This window comes from Xiphophorus maculatus, chromosome 24, assembly GCF_002775205.1.
Source record: "Xiphophorus maculatus strain JP 163 A chromosome 24, X_maculatus-5.0-male, whole genome shotgun sequence".
Taxonomy (NCBI): Eukaryota; Metazoa; Chordata; class Actinopteri; order Cyprinodontiformes; family Poeciliidae; genus Xiphophorus; species Xiphophorus maculatus.
Genome location: NC_036466.1, coordinates 13,216,108 through 13,233,018, shown reverse-complemented (window position 1 = coordinate 13,233,018; position 16,911 = coordinate 13,216,108). Strand labels below are relative to the sequence as shown.

The window sequence follows — 16,911 nt, the reverse complement described above, 5'->3', positions numbered from 1 at the left end:
TTGTAAATATTTTTACTCAGAACTCATTAAGCTGCAGTTTTAGCTTCACCAGGTTCAAATTATGTAAAAAATAAAAATCTCTTATTAATCACCAATTATTAATTGATTAATTGATAAAATAATCAATAGGTCAGTTCTCCACTCTATTGATAAAACCTAGAAATGATCAAGTGATCAATAAAGGAATTCTGTCATTAAATGTTTATTTTCTTATTTAAAAAAGAAACTGAATTATTTGTTTATTTGCATCTTTTATTTCTAATATTGTACAAAAAGGTTTAAATGAAAAATATTCAAAATGTGATTTTTATTTGTATCAGATTTAGTTACTTAAACATTTTACTGTCATTTTATTGTGAAAATTAAAAACTAAATGTCACTAAAAACAGAAAATGGTTCAAATCTTCTTTGTTTCTTGTTTAAAGTTGAGTTTGTGATGTTTAGTCCTAACGAGCTGCAGGCTGCAGAGCTCTGCTTTAACTAGTCTAACTAACCTTCATCACTGCTGAAGACTCTGGAAACTCTTCTGTTTGGAGAAAATGCGACTCTGCTCGGCTCGTCGGGCTTTAACTGTTCCCTCTGAGGTCGAGGCCAAGAGAAAGTCTTTGTGTGTAAAGATGAAGAAATAAAGCTTCAGCGTGTGAGAAGCCGAGTCCTGCTGGCGGATTTAGCGGCCAACAGACGAAGGTCCGCCGGAGCTGAACGAGAGTCGCTGAAGAGAATCTGGAAAGTCTTTGGTCTGAAGATGAAGATGAAGAGAATGTGAAGCAGTGAAGCTCCAAGCAGCCAGCAGTCCTCTGATCAAATCATCAGCACTTTTCCTCGCCTCATTTCTTCCCTCGGCTGGTTTTTCACCAAAATTTTACAAAGTGTCAAAATGTGGTGATTTTTTTATGACAAATTTACGCGGAAATCATAACTTTTTGTATTGAGCAGCAGCTCAGAGGAATAAGAAGTGGACTGGGAGTCCACAGGTTGCAGGTTCGAGTCCTGAACTCGACCAATTTTACTTTAATTTTTCCTTTATTTGAGTCAAAACACAACAAGATCCCTGCTGGACTCGAACCAACAACCTTTAGATAAGCAGCCTGTATTCCTGCTCTCTCCGCCACTCGCTCATCTACATTAAAAAACTTTTTTTTTAAAACTTGTCTTCTGTTTTATGAGGATTTCGGTGAAAAAGGGGCGTTGCCAGCGACGACTGAAGGCGTGGCTTCAGAATCGTCTCTAATCCAGGAAAAAAGGTCAGAGTTCAGGTCCAGAAGCCACAGGTCCAAGCTGAGCTGATGAATCAACATGTTCAGAACAACAACGGAGGAGATCTGGAACAATTTACTCCACATTTCACTTCATCTGCAGAAACACTTTTTCTTCTTCACTGGGAAACTTGGGACTTTTTATTCGTCCTCACATGTTGGGAACTTTTAAGGTCATTGAAACTAGAAGGAAAATATTGATTTTCCATCCAGTGTTCAGTTTGAAATCTGTAAAAACACAAAATGTTTCCAGGATTTTAGTCCAGTTTCTGTTGCAAATGAAGGAGAAAAGTTCAACTTTTATTTCTCTGCAAATTCATGAAACACAAAAATTAAAATTTACTTTTGAAATTTAGTCTCACCTGGTTGGAAATAGAGGAAAATAAAATAAGGTTTAGTTAAAACACAACCAACCCTAATTACATTTTTAATTTTTATATTAAAAAAAACATTTGAAAATATAAAAAATAAAATAAAAAGTTTGGAAAGTCAGAAGCGTTTAGAAGCAGTTGTCTTAATTCCTGAATGAAATTATGACTAATTAAATAAGAGGAATGCAGATTGTTTTTCATATTTAGTTTTTATTTGGATGTGAATAAATATCTGCTGGTGGCGCAGCGGCATAAAAACACATGAAGAAGAACCAGAACAAACACGTTACATTCAGAAAGAAACTAAACGTCACATGATCCAAAGAGCTGCAGCTCGGACCGCGCCGCCGCTTTGTGCTTCCTCCAACACCATCGACCCGACTACCGGCCGGTTCTGACCCGACTACCGGCCGGTTCTGACCCGATTCTGGAATGATCCTCCTTTTTTTAAAGTTTGGATTTGGGAGAAAAAACAACTAAAACATGATTGTTTCAAACTTTCAGCACAAAAACAGAACCGGACTCTTCAAGTATGAGTCAGAAACAATCTGCATCGGAAAGACACACACACACACACACACACCTACACACACACACACACAGAGACACACACACACCTCAAACGTGGCATCAGCAGGGAGAATATTCAGGTTTCACCCAAATCTTGGACCAGAACTTCACCCAGCAGGTCTTACTGGTTCTGGTGAAGGTCGTTGCCGTGGTAACCCTTCCTGCCACCTGAATATTGGTCCCTTCTGACTGCGGCCCGGTCAGAACCGGTCCATTCAGTCTGGCAGTGTCTCTTCTGATATGTACAAACGGCTTCGTGTTCAAACAGAAGAGAGAAATAAGAGAGGAAATAAAGTTTTACAGGAAAACAGTTTAACAGCTGAACATATTTACACGTCTTATATACAGAACACACCACCGGGTCAGGGTCACACCATCAACGCCTACTCCACTTCCTGTTTCCAGAATAATTGATTGATTCATGGTTGGACCCAGAGGAGGAAATAAAAACCGATTATTTTACTGAGAGAACAGATAACAAACATGATGAGGAGCTTTTATACTGAAGGAGCCTTCAGGAAGTCACAGCAGGCCATCCAGGTTCTTCTGAATAAATTGGTGTTTCATATAAACTCAGCAAACATTTTGAATTTGACAGAAGTTGACTTGTAATTGAGTTTCCAATTCAGGAAGTGGCTAAAAACCTCCTATTGTTTCTACACCTTGAGCATCTTTAGTTTGTTAAAGTTTGAAAGATAAAATATTTAAACTCTTAAAATGTGGTCAAGATTATTCTACACCAATAGCAGAATACTTGAAGTTTGTGATTAGTGAGACTTTGACCATAAATCCAGGTAAAATCCAGGAGTTGGTAAACAACCTCTCACTGCCTGATGATCATCTTTCTGCATGGAGTCGAGCCACTAGTTACCTCTCTGGTTTTTACCTCTTCATTATAGTTTGTAGTTTATGTTTCTAGTATCTTTCTCCAGTTCACCTCTTGTGGTTTCTGGGCCTCCATGGTTTCAGGAGCCTTGTTGGTCCCAGATTCTCCTCCACTCCTCTGTTGTCGGCTGCAGCTCTGCTGTCCTCACATTCATCTGACGGATTTTTCTCCAGCAGCATTTGGATCTCAAACTCTCCACTTCCTGAAGAAGCTTCTCTGTAAAATAACTCCTTACTGATTTCTACATTTAGTAGAAATATAGAATCATCTGCAAGGATGAAGCTCAACCACACCTTGAACCAGGGAGCTTCTCCGTGACCTCAGTGACCTCTGACACAGTTTAAACCACTCTTTTTCTATATGGAGGACGTGGTGACTGTGGTCCAGATGATTGTGGTCCAGTTACATCAAAAGCCCTGAAATCAACCTGGACTGAAGTTTTATGAATCAAAAGACTAAAAACTTGGTTTTAAATATTCTTTCCTTAGTGTAAAATTATCTGCACCTAGTTTGAAATCTAAGAATTGTAGTTTTTGAAGTAGATCCTATTAAAGCTGCTCAAGGTCGTGACCTTTAGTCATTTCCTGTATTAAAAGCTGCAGTCAGAGCATCAAACATCAACATCATTCTGACTGTTTCCTGGATAATTTAACTTTTCATAAATATTTTCCTACCTTCAGACCGGAAGCTCAGCATCTTATCGTCTAAACCAGAGTTGTAGAGCTTTGATTCAGCTCTGTTGGAGCTGAAGCTCCAGTTTAGGAGCCACAGCTATATTTCATACTTGTATGTTATTAGAGATGGAGATTAATTATTAAAATAATTTAGACACAAAATGAAAAACAACTACTTAGAAAGTAATAATTTCTATTACTTTAGATGAAAATGTAGCTGAAAAAAATTACATTTTATTTTGTAAAACTTCTAGAAATATTAACTGAGGGTAATTTTGAGAATCAAAGTCTCAAAAAGCTACAAATATTAAGAAAAACATATTTATTAGTGATAAGTTTCAACCAGCTGAGATCAGAGCATCAAGCTGGATAAAACCACCTAAAGGACAATTAATAAAATTAAAAAGTCAAAAAAGCTTTAAAAAAATATCTGAGCAATATAGTAAACAGATTATTTAAGTTTTATTTTTATTTTTTGGAAGAGACTCGCTCTCTACCGCCCTCTTGTGGTCACACGCTGTAACTACACACTAAAATCCTTTAACAAGTTTAATAATAAATTAATGAGCGATTAATAATTTCCTTTGTCCTTTATACTAGATTAATAATAAATTAATGAGTGATGATCAGTGAACTGAAGGACAGTCGCTGCTGTTCAGCATCAGAGTTTAAATCTGCAGCTGCTGATAATCAGTTTGTGTGTAAAACAAGCTGCTGCTGGAGCCTGTTAGCATCGTTAGCATCGCTAGCTCCGCTCAGAGTCTCTGCGGGCTGTTTTCATCTCTGTGGAGCTGCTTCTAGTTCACACTGACAGATAAAACATTGATTTCATGTTAAAGTAGAAAGAAGATTTAAGAAATAAAACAGCAGAAACACGAAGAAAGCAACAAGGGCTTCATTAGCCGATCAGGAGCGGGAAACTAGCTAACTGCTAACTTAGCCTTCTGCCCCTAGTGGACTCAGTGTGTAACTACAACAACCAGAGTAAAGCTAGAGAGCTGATATGTGAAAAGCACTTCCTGTGGATCCTTTCCAAGTAAAACACAAAAAACTAAATTCTCCTGTAAGTACATTTTAGCTCGTTAGTTTATTAATCTATCAGAAAGCATAAGGGTGTAATTTTATTAGGATATGATATAAATTATATAATTGGGCTCTGAAGCCAAATTATCGTAATTATGCTGTTTTCTAGAAAAAAATAAATATTTCATTAATATTCTTCTGACTAAACCGGAAACGCAGAGAATGTACGTAAATAAAACATCTATATATTAAATCAGCTGTCAGTCCTTTAGACAGACCATAATAACATTAATATTTATAATAAGAAAGATATAAACGTGATCAACTTAACAGAAATCAGAAACCAGCTGCAGCTCTACAAACTCACCTCTATATTCAGAGCGGGGAATTTCCGCCCTCTGGTGGCCATAGTGGGAACTACAGTCCTGATAATGCTGCATTATTTACATTTAAAATCCACTTAATGTGGAGTTTAGAGAAAAACTAACAGTCTTCCTGAGTCATATTGACAATTTACTGACTCATATATTATTCTGACATATTTTACTTTACTGTTTGGAGTTATATATATAATTAAAACAGTTTTAAATCATAAAAGAAAGATGCTGTGTTAAACTCTTAAAGATCGTTTTTCTGGTCAGACTGAATAAAATCCTGCAGTGACTCTTATTTAACGACAGTAATGGAAGCTGACTTGATCTGACTTTATAACATTTTAAATTAAAACAAAGATAAAGATCCGGTTGAACAATTTCCATTGATGATGTAAGTAATGAATAAATCCAGAAAGACAGCAGGGTGACCGATGGAGAAAGTCCTGATATGTGATGAAAATCGACTGTTTCATCTCATGTAGATCTGAACATATAAACTTATATCCAAGCATCATCATAGGTGGAGTCGTTGGTCCCGTCCGTATTAGCGCTGAATTTTCCTGCTGCCCTGAACACATCTTCAGTAAAACCAGCCTCACTGAGGCCAATAGACCAGCGCTACGTTGCAGGAAAACTCTGAAGCTTCTTGGCTGGTTCTGGCCTCTAAACTGAGACGCTCTCATATGAAGTGAAATGTTGCACATTATAGGTGCTGGAGATGACCTTTAACCCCTCGCTGTCCCAGGTTTTAGGCAGTGTGGAGGTGAAGAGCCAGACTCCTGATCTGCTGTGAGTGACGTGACGCTCGGTGGAAGTCCTGCATCCTGTTCCATCTTCATGTTGGAGACGTGAGGCTTTGCTTCTCCTGTCTGGGATTTGATGGGAAACGAGTCACAAGATTCAGATGATTTCACAGTCGTCACTTTGACGATGCAAACTCTGGTTCCTCTCAGTGTTTGGTCTGTCAGAACGCTGCTCAGGTTCCTCCTCAAGGTTTTCCTGCTTTTCTTTAAAGTTGTACGACTTTAAATCCACACAAATAAACCATAGAAAGTCGGTTATTATCTCATCTTCTAATGCAAATTTTCATCCGTCAACAAAAGCTGGAAAACAAAACTGTTCTCCTGGAACAACAGCTGTTCAAACTGATCCATCACATCTGTGAGCAACATGGAGTTTATCTCTGTTTCATTTCAACTTTGACCTTTTATTCCTTCCTGTTGCATCAGAAACTTCCCGTCCTTAAAGTGAATCAGACGGTTTGAGTGAAACCAGGTTTCAGGTGGACTGAAGTCGTCTTCACTGTGAACTTCATCAACTTTCTGCTTCACAACAAAACCTTTCAAAGCCAAACACACATCCAAGCAGCTGAGTCACAAATGATCCAAGTTCAAATCTTGTGTTTCTTTTCTCTGGAGGATCTGCTCAGGACGTCTGGATCTGTTCTGAAGTGGATTTAATGCTACAGATCCGGAGGAAGTTTTAGTGTTTGGCTCTGAATCTATAGAGCTGCTATCATGTCTCATTTTAGCTCAAGTTTTTTCACCACAACAGAATAAAATCACATTTTGCCCCATTAACATGCTCTTTAAAGCTTTTTAAATGAAACTAGTACTTCATATTTCTGCTGAATTCAACTCTTCTAACTTGAACTCAGAGTATTTTTCTCTCTTCTGTTCCTGCAGATCATCAAACAGATCAGATGAAAAATAAAACTGAAAATCTTCAACATCCTGATCGACGTCTGGAAACTATTTGAAATAGAAACGTAAAATGTTCTGAGGTCGGTGACCGCCTCGTCGTCGGCCTGTTGCTACACCTGCACGCGAAACCAGCAGAAACGCTGTCGCCATGGAAACGCTACGGGGACAGCTCTGGTCCAAACATGGAGGAGGCAGCATCATGCTGAGGGGAAGCTGGTCCCAGTTGATGTGAGTCATTTTGATGCTTTTCAAGGTCATAGTGAAAGTAAAAAGCTTCAACATATAAAACATTATTTTATTAAGATAAATATAGCCTTCTCAAAAATAAAAAGACTTTTTACTCTGAAGAATTTTAAAGAACTCATAAAATTATAATTAGTTTTATTATAATGAAACTATTTTGGATTAAAACCAAATTAAAAACTAAAACTTTTCATAATAATGACAAAATAGAATCTGAATTTGTAATAAAACCTTTTTCTATCAAAATAAAAGCCAATAAAAAGAGAAAAGTGTTTAAAGCCATAAAGTAGAAAGATAAATAAAGCGTACTTCTTGAGGAGGAGTCGGTCCAGCGCTCCGTCTGAGGTCGTCTCCATGGCGACCTTCAGTGTCTCCTTGAGCTCTTTGAGCCGAGGGTCTCCGGTCCGACGCCCCGTGGATTTCAGAGCCTGAAGGCAGAGACGGCGAGGCGGACGGCGTCTCCGTGTCCGTCCTCTGGAGACTCACGCTGGGACGTCCTCCTGTCCCTCTGCCATGGTGGAGAACAGCAGATCCTCCAGGACGGCAGGACGCCGCCTTCCTTCTCCTGCAGGAAACACAGAGAGGCGGCGGCATGATGCTGCCACCGCCGGGCCCCCGAGGGCCGCCGGTGTCTGGGTGCTGCAGCAGCAGCCGGAACGAGCTGCGGCGATGAAGGCCTGGAGGAGTCTTCGTCACTCTGGGAGGTTTCCATGACAACTGTCAGCAAATCTCAGTCTGTTTTCTGCTAATGTCAAAAAAACACAATTTCACTGTTGCAGTGTTTCCATGAAATAAGAAATGAAATTAAAACCACATGTGAATAATTTATCTCCAGAGAAAAGTCATTAATATTCATGGCAGACACGGATGGAAAGTTCAAACTCATAACTCAGCCATGGTGGCGCTAGCGCTCATCATCTATCAGCCAATCAGAGGAGACGTCAGCGTCTCGTTCAGGCCTTGGAGCGATAAGCCCCGCCTACTGTGGAGCGGCTACCTGTGCTGCGTTTTGGGAAATTGTATTTTGACAGAAGAGCGGTGGATTCAACATGTTGGAACGACTCTCAGCTTTTTCTCACCTGATGCTGTGAAGCTCTGGAGGAGCCAGAAAAAACTAAAACAAACCATCATCCTCCAAACACTTCCTGCCGTCTTCCTGGTTTCCGCCCAGCAGTAACATCCGGCTGTTGATCACGTGACTCGTGGTGTGAAAAAGTGTTTCGATTGGCTGAAAAACCTCCTCATCCTACCGCTAAAACTTTCATCCAAACCCCTCAGTGGGTTTATTCCGTTACATTTCTCAGTTTTTATAGTTGATGGAAACGGAGCGACTGTGGAGGGACACAAACGATGAGGGCGGGAATCGAACCAGCAACCCACCGACTGCAGGATGAACTCCTGCTGCTCCTGTTCTGATTTCCTTCACATTTGAGTTTCATCCACCAGAACATGATTTAATCCTGTTCCTGTTATTCCATGTAACATTCTGGAATAAAACCAGGGATTTAATCCACACAATGTTCAGATTTTTCTCCTTCCATGTTTCCAGCTGGTGGCCTCAGAGAACAGAAGATGTTTTAAAATCAAAACTTCAAACCAGAATGAAAAACTAAAGCAGCATCAAGCTGCATTGTAGCTGAAAAACCCATTGAGCTTCAGTGAAGCGGCTGAGATGAATCGTTCTCACCTCCATGTCCAACTGGAAACTCCTGACAGCAAAAACTGCAGAAAGTTTTAATCCCGTCGCCACTGACAGGCTGAACCAGATTCTTTGCTTCTCATTCCTGCTGCAGCTGCAGAGTCTCTTGTTCTTTCTAGTTTCCTCCATATGAATCTAGGAGAGAAATGTTTCTAATTAGATGTGACCTCTGACCTGAAGAATCCTCTGCAGACGAAGCTCATCTGCACTTTTTTCTTCTTCTTCTATTTTTATGGAAGTTGGTAAAAAACTTAAAGTGTCGCCGACACGATAAAACCACTGACATGATTTACAAAGATGAACTATTGACCTTTCATTGTGTGGACACAAAAACCTCCATCATGTGACCTGAAGGCCTCTGATTGGTGGCATCTAGTGATGTCATCAGAGGCTGCTTGTTGCTCTGCAGGAGACAAAGTGTCTAAAGAGATTCTCCAGAAAGATCCGGCTGCTGCTGCAAAGAATCAGATCAACTGGGAATAAAGTTGGAATTTCAGTTTTCAGCTTTTCTTCAGCAGCTGAACCAGAATCTGCAGTTTCATCCTGGAAACCAGTTTTTCCTGGTTCTGCTCAATTCTTCCTCTAAAACCAGATGTGAGTCTCTGAGGTCAGAGGTTTCTGACATCAGGAGGAAGAGCAGCAGAACCAGTAAAGATACTGGAACCAGTTCAGCTCAGCAACTGGAAACTGCAGCTTCAAGAGAGTTTGTAGAAATCTGCTGTCAGAGTTTGTTGGTTCTGATCAGCAGGAAACCAGAACCCGACCAGAACCACAGCTCCATGAAGCCAGCAGCTTGGTTCTGAAGGAGAACCGGGCCGAGTTCTGGTTCTGGTTCCTCCACAGAGAGAAAACCCAGAGAGGAAAACAAGAAGTGAAAACTCACCTGATCCAGACTCTGCTCTGCTGCTGCATGGAGTCGGAACCGGTTCTGATCCAAACCTGACTAGAGCTGAGGCTCCGCCCCCGGACTCTCCTAAGGCCCCGCCCCCTGACTCTCCTGAGGCTCCGCCCCCTGACTCACCTGAGGCTCCGCCCCCAGACTCACCTGAGGCTCCGCCCCCAGACTCACCTGAGGCTCCGCCCCCTTCCAGGTGACATTAAACTCCTTTCCTTCCATGTTTCCTCTCTTTGTTTCCATGGTGATCTGAGCTGTGAAACTCTGAGGTCAGATTTGAACTTTTTCAGGTTTTTCTCAGTTTTCTGCTCATTTCCAGCCAACATTTTATTGCAGGAAATCATTTCAGGAAGGAACCAGAAGATTCAGGAGTCTGGGAGATGAGACTGTAACCGACCTGAACACTGAGGCCCCAGAGCGCCCCCTGCAGGATCTGCTGCACCATTAACCAGACAGAAATGGCAGTTTTATACAAGTTATTATTCTAATTCAATAGCTGATTTAATTAATCGAGTTTTGATTATAGAAATGGTTCTCATCTGTTTTTTAAAATCATCTTTAGTCTGAATACTGCAAAAATAAACTGCTGGCTAAATTAGTAGCTTAAAGCTGAAATCAACTTGAGATGTTTCTGCTTTTACTAATTTAAGCTTTTAAACTAAATGTGAAAACTTAAAATAATAATTTAAAAAGCAAAATGGCATGGAGGAATAAAATTAAGGTTCAGTTATTATATGTGTACACAGTCAGCTGCATAGAAAAACAAAGATTTTTAAAAAACTTTATTTGGTTATTAAACTTAGACTTAGACTTGTACTTTATTGATCCCTCAGGAAATTGAAGTTACCAGCAGCTCCCAGGCAAAAAACAGAGATAACACACAGTAAGCAAAAGTGCAAAAGAATACAAAATACAAATTAAATACTAAGGTACACACCAAATGTGAGTAACCAAAACCTTAAATTATGCAAACATCCAGCAACCCACATTACATTAGAAGAAATATGAAAATAATCATGAACCAATCAGCACATTATCCCAGTGATTCTCTGAGGTTTGAATAAACCAGTAAAATCCCAGTAAAGAGCCTGATGTGACACATCGAGTCCTAAAGTTCTCTAGAAAACTCAAAACATGAAATATGGAGTTAAAAAAGTAAAAACCAAAACAAACTGAGAATCAATGATGATGCAAAACTTCAAGATTTAGTTTTTAGAATCAACATAAAAATATATAAAATCTTTTTTTCCAGGTTCCAGATGTTCCTGAAAACTGATCTAAGATCAGAGTTTCTGTGGGACATCCAGTTCTAAACTGGTTCAACTGGTTTCTGTGATGGAAGCTGAAGTTTCTCTGCAGTTTCCAGTAAAGCATCTTTTTCTCTGTGGAGCTTTGAGGAACATTTTCATGTCAGCAGAAGGAAGAAGCAGCAGAGAAAAGAGGTTTGAAGTGTCTTTCATGGCTTCAAAGCTGAACTGAAAATGATTCCCATGTTTCCATTCTCAGACCATTTCTGGTTCCAGGATGAAAATGAATCAGGGAGAAAAAAGATCAACTTTCCAGTTGAATCCAGTTCAGATCAAAACTCCATGAAGCCTCTAAATGGAGCCCAGTTTGAATTGGATCTTTATTGATCCAAAGAGACAAACAATATCAGACACTAAATGACAAACATGAGAAAATAAACAGGAGGAAAATCTTGGAGGTCAGAGGTCATCATCATGATCCAGTCAGAGTCTCTTTAGACTCAAACTGCTGCAGCTTCAACCTCTGAGGATCAGCAGGACACAGAGACCATTTTCTACTTTACTGAGATCAGTACAACCTGCAGAGAGAAGAAGGAAGGAGAGAGCAGATCAGTGAGTGTTTCCAGCCTCTCTCCAGCAGCAGTCAGTGACGCAGCACATCCACTAGATGGTTTCCAGGCTGCAGTCAGACTGATCTCAGAGCTGTGACCAAGATGAACCTGATCAGTTGTTTCCTGTTGAACTGAGAGAACAAGCAGATCTGAGATCAGATCTGCTGCTGCCACAGTTTGATGGATGAGGACCACTGTCTCTAGACATGTTGGACGGCTGGACGCTGGAGTCCAGCTGGACTTCCTGGAGACATGGACACAGCAACAACACTCATCTTCACACCAACACAAACACAGGAACACAGCAAGCTGCTGCTCCTCTGATTGGCTGATTGCTGTCTCTGTGTCCAATCAGGAAGCCTGAACCATTCTCCTCCCACTGAGAAGCTGCAGCTTTACTGGGAACACTGGATCTTTGCTTTGATGCTAACTGGGTTTAGTTCAATATGCTGACAGCAGCTGGACTCACTACAAACATTTACTTACCGAACAGTTTTTACAAGATCCTTCAGCTGCTGAACATCTGAATCCTTCAGGTTGTTTCCTCTCAGGTCCAGTTCTGTCAGACGGGTCGGGTTGGACTTCAGAGTTGAGGTCAAATAATCACAGCTGATCTTTGACAACCTGCAGCTGAACAACCTGAATAAAGAATAAAAGATGTGAGCTGAAGCCAACAGGATGCAGGTTAACCAGTCCAACAGAACCAGTTAAAGATTCTCATCAATATTAATACCAACAAGCTGCTGCTTCAATAAAGACCTGCTGACTTCAGAACCAGAACCAGAACCAGAACCTGGTACTGGGTCATGTTGTGTTGGAGGATTTTAGTCAGTAAAATCATTCCAGGTTCTGATCAAAGTGTTGAAGCATCAATCATTGATTATTGATTTGTTCCTGTCAGATTCCAGGAATTCACTTTTCTAGACTGGGTTGAATGACCTTTGACCTGCTTCACATGAGGGGGATTTCTACACACTGGGGGTCCGAATGCTGTCCTGTTCTGACCTCAGATCAGCAGGTCCAACTCAGTTACACAGAGGGACTAAATTAAACTCTGGATCCAAGTCCAGGAACAAACTCAGAAAATATTTATTAGAACAGAAGAAATTAATTTGATTTATGATCAATTATATCTAATTATTCACAGAAATATTAATAATTATATAATTAAAATACATCAATGTCTCCAGTCTGCAGCCTTCAGTCTGTAGAAAACCACAGAGCTCCTTCACTCCAGAACCTCCCAGGTTGGTGCTGTACAAGTCCAGTTCTGTCAGATGGGTCGGGTTGGACTTCAGAGCTGAGAACAGAGAAGTCCAGCTGGTCTCTGACAAACTGCAGCTCCACAATCTGAATAAAGAATAAAAGATGTGAGCTGAAGCCAACAGGATGCAGGTTAAAACTGAAATATGAACAAATAAATAATAAAAATGTAGAAAATTAATTTCCCTGAATGTAAAAGAAACATGATGAACTGATTCTAACATCTGATCCAGTCAAACTGGTTTAAAGAGTCCAAACCAGCAGAACCAGAACATTTGATCCAAAAAGAAACTCAAAGTTTTTCTAAAAGTTTCTCAGGATCTTAAACTCAGTCGATGTTTTTCTGTCAGGTCTAAATACCTATTAGAGACAATTTAAACAAATATAGGAAAGACAAGAGAGTTAGATTCTTGGTTTCTCGCGAGGAGAGCAGACAGAGATGTGTTTACAGTTACAAATCTTCGACCTGCTCTGCCACACATCTGTCTGTTCCTCTCTTTTATTGATCTTTAGGAACCCTGCCACAAGGGGCGCTGCAACTCTAAAAGGGTGGAGTCAAAACATTTATCACATGGTTGCAGCGCTAAATAACATTCACTTCTAGACACATGTTATCTATACTCTAATTCTTTCTTTCTCCAGGCCCGGTGTGAAACAAGACACATTGCATAGCTTCAAAGCAACGGCTTTGTATCACAAAGCAGCACAGAGCAGAGTTTAATGTCAGGCCTGTAAAACTCTGCTGGGAGCAATTAACACCTCCGTCTTGTAGGAAGTCCTGCAGGACAACAGCTGCCGAGGGTAGCTGTCACCTATATTTCCCAGGGAAGTCTCAGGATAGAATCAAAGTTATTTAACACACAGAAACATTATCTAAATGTAACTACAAGACTACATGATACAACAAATATTTGATAATACTAATAATACAATTTATCTAACATTTTCTCTCTCCATGTTTCCTTCCAGGCTCTGTATTAGCCGACTGCTCTGTACCATCATTTATCTACTGAGATATTTTATGTCTCCAGTTTTTGTTCATTAATCTATTAATGATGTTTTCTTGCTGGTTGTATTTTAACTGCAGCTCATTGCTAAGTATAACAGATGTAAACGGGTTTATTTCAATCCGTCTAATTCAGCGTTTTACAATATCCATTACAGCTCACATTCTGAAAGTTGATCATTTTCTCATTTTGTGCTGATTCAGTTACTGAACTATCAACTAGAAAATATTTAGCCTTTTCTCTGTCAGATTGATGAGGGTCATTTAGTTCAAGTTCTGAATCCTTCATCAGAGACGGCTGCAGAAATGGGAACATTATCATAAAGGATAAACCAGATTGTGAAGATGAATCATTTTAAATCTATTTTCCAGGTAAACCACATGAGAATGATTTCAGTGAACTGCTGAAGCTTGTTGCATACAAAGCATTACAAAGGTAAGATCTCACTTCCTGTCCTACAAAATAAGAGCTGAATCAAGATGTTTGAACAAAATGACTTTAACACCATAACCTTCACAAAGTCAGTATTTACTGCAGGACTGTTAATTAATTATCTTTCTATTATTTATGTCTCCTTAATGTCCAGGAACTCTGCCAGAAGACTGTGGTCATCCTGATAGAGTCTGACTGTCAGAACAAACTCAGATTTTCCTCTGGAAGCTGCTCTCAGTGGTTTGGAGGACGACTGACTTGGAATTTGCTCCATTAGTGGAAGTGATACTAAAATGGAAACTCATCACTTGCTTCCATTTTGTTTTGCTTCCTGCCAACATCAAACTCCTGCATGTGCTGCAGCTCCATATGAGCAGGCAGTCAAGTCCCCAGAAAGCTTCCCTGTTTCTAGGAACCATTTCATCCAGAGTTAGTCGACTTTCTCTGTCCATCTCTGTCAGACTGTGAACCTTTAGTCTGAGCATGTGGAGAAGCTCTCCTAACACACCTGCTTCAGATTCATGTGCTGCAGACTTTGCTGGTTCTGATGTCTGGGAGCAGAATACTCATGTCCTGAAGAACCTGCAGCCTGTGGAGCTCAGAGAAAAACTCAGTTGTCTGGATTTTTCAGACGAAGCTGAAGTTGGTTTCTGATTGCAGCTTCTGATCCAGGAAATGGATAAAGGGCGATTCCACCTAATTTAATCTACTATCAGCATCTTTAATCTACTAGAGTTAAAACACTACAACACCTCGACTCTTTAAACCTGGACTGGATGATTATCAACTAATAGCAGAAGATTTAAAACTAAGTGTGAAATATGTGGATCTTCAATAAAGGGAGATTTCATTCTCTCTCTTTTTGCACCTTGACCTTTGACCTGCTTCCCATGAGGGGGATTTCTACACACTGGGGGTCCGAATGCTGTCCTGTTCTGACCTCAGATCAGCAGGTCCAACTCAGTTACACAGAGGGACTAAATTAAACTCTGGATCCAAGTCCAGGAACAAACTCAGAAAATATTTATTAGAACAGAAGAAATTAATTTGATTTATGATCAATTATATATAATTATTCACAGAAATATCAATAATTACATAATTAAAATACCTCAATCTTTCCAGTCTGCAGCCTTCAGTCTGTAGAAAACCACAGAGCTCCTTCACTCCAGAATCTCCCAGGTTGGTGAAGCTCAGGTCCAGTACTCTCAGATGGGTCGGGTTGGACTTCAGAGCTGAGAACAGAGAAGTCCAGCTGGTCTCTGATAAACTGCATTCCTGGAATCTGAATAAAGAATAAAAGATGTGAGCTGAAGCCAACATGATGCAGGTTAAAACTGAAATATGAACAAATAAATAATAAAAATGTAGAAAATTAATTTCCCTGAATGTAAAAGAAACATGATGAACTGATTCTAACATCTGATCCAGTCAAACTGGTTTAATGAGTCCAAACCAGCAGAACCAGAACATTTGATCCAAAAGAAACTCAAAGTTTTTCTAAAAGTTTCTCAGGATCTTAAACTCAGTTGTCTGGATTTTTCAGACGAAGCTGAAGTTGGTTTCTGATTGCAGCTTCTGATCCAGGAAATGGATAAAGGGCGATTCCACCTAATTTAATCTACTATCAGCATCTTTAATCTACTAGAGTTAAAACACTACAACACCTCGACTCTTTAAACCTGGACTGGATGATTATCAACTAATAGCAGAAGATTTAAAACTAAGTGTGAAATATGTGGATCTTCAATAAAGGGAGATTTCATTCTCTCTCTTTTTGCACCTTGACCTTTGACCTGCTACACATGAGGGGGATTTCTACACACTGGGGGTCCGAATGCTGTCCTGTTCTGACCTCAGGTCAGCAGGTCCAACTCAGTTACACAGAGGGACTAAATTAAACTCTGGATCCAAGTCCAGGAACAAACTCAGAAAATATTTATTAGAACAGAAGAAATTAATTTGATTTATGATCAATTATATATAATTATTCACAGAAATATCAATAATTATATAATTAAAATACTTCAATGTCTCCAGTCTGCAGCCTTCAGTCTGTAGAAAACCACAGAGCTCCTTCAGTCCAGAACCTTCCAGGTTGGTGCTGATCAGCTCCAGTTCTGTCAGATGGGTCGGGTTGGACTTCAGAGCTGAGAACAGAGAAGTCCAGCTGGTCTCTGACAAACTCCAGTACTTCAATCTGAATAAAGAATAAAAGATGTGAGCTGAAGCCAACAGGATGCAGGTTAAAACTGAAATATGAACAAATAAATAATAAAAATGTAGAAAATTAATTTCCCTGAATGTAAAAGAAACATGATGAACTGATTCTAACATCTGATCCAGTCAAACTGGTTTAAAGAGTCCAAACCAGCAGAACCAGAACATTTGATCCAAAAAGAAACTCAAAGTTTTTCTAAAAGTTTCTCAGGATCTTAAACTCAGTCGATGTTTTTCTCTCTCCATGTTTCCTTCCAGGCTCTGTATTAGCCGACTGCTCTGTACCATCATTTATCTACTGAGATATTTTATGTCTCCAGTTTTTGTTCATTAATCTATTAATGATGTTTTCTTGCTGGTTGTATTTTAACTGCAGCTCATTGCTAAGTATAACAGATGTAAACGGGTTTATTTCAATCCGTCTAATTCAGCGTTTT

At 39.7% G+C, this 16,911-nt stretch overlaps 2 protein-coding genes across 2 annotated transcripts in view; both read right to left on the bottom strand.

The window, feature by feature from the left end:
* LOC111607622 (NACHT, LRR and PYD domains-containing protein 3-like) overlaps positions 1 to 16,911 on the bottom strand; it is a 392,536-nt gene that overhangs the window by 83,218 nt on the left and 292,407 nt on the right. The gene's annotated exons all lie outside the window — the stretch shown is intronic.
* LOC111607641 (NACHT, LRR and PYD domains-containing protein 12-like) overlaps positions 11,387 to 16,911 on the bottom strand; it is a 63,654-nt gene continuing 58,129 nt past the window's right edge. Inside the window, exons 8-11 of the mRNA XM_023329797.1 lie at positions 16,281 to 16,454; positions 15,366 to 15,539; positions 12,039 to 12,191; positions 11,387 to 11,519 (exon numbers count right to left, since the gene is read on the bottom strand). Of these exons, the coding sequence (XP_023185565.1) occupies positions 11,510 to 11,519; positions 12,039 to 12,191; positions 15,366 to 15,539; positions 16,281 to 16,454 (511 nt within the window). The 3' untranslated portion in view covers positions 11,387 to 11,509. The remainder of the gene's footprint in view (positions 11,520 to 12,038; positions 12,192 to 15,365; positions 15,540 to 16,280; positions 16,455 to 16,911) is intronic.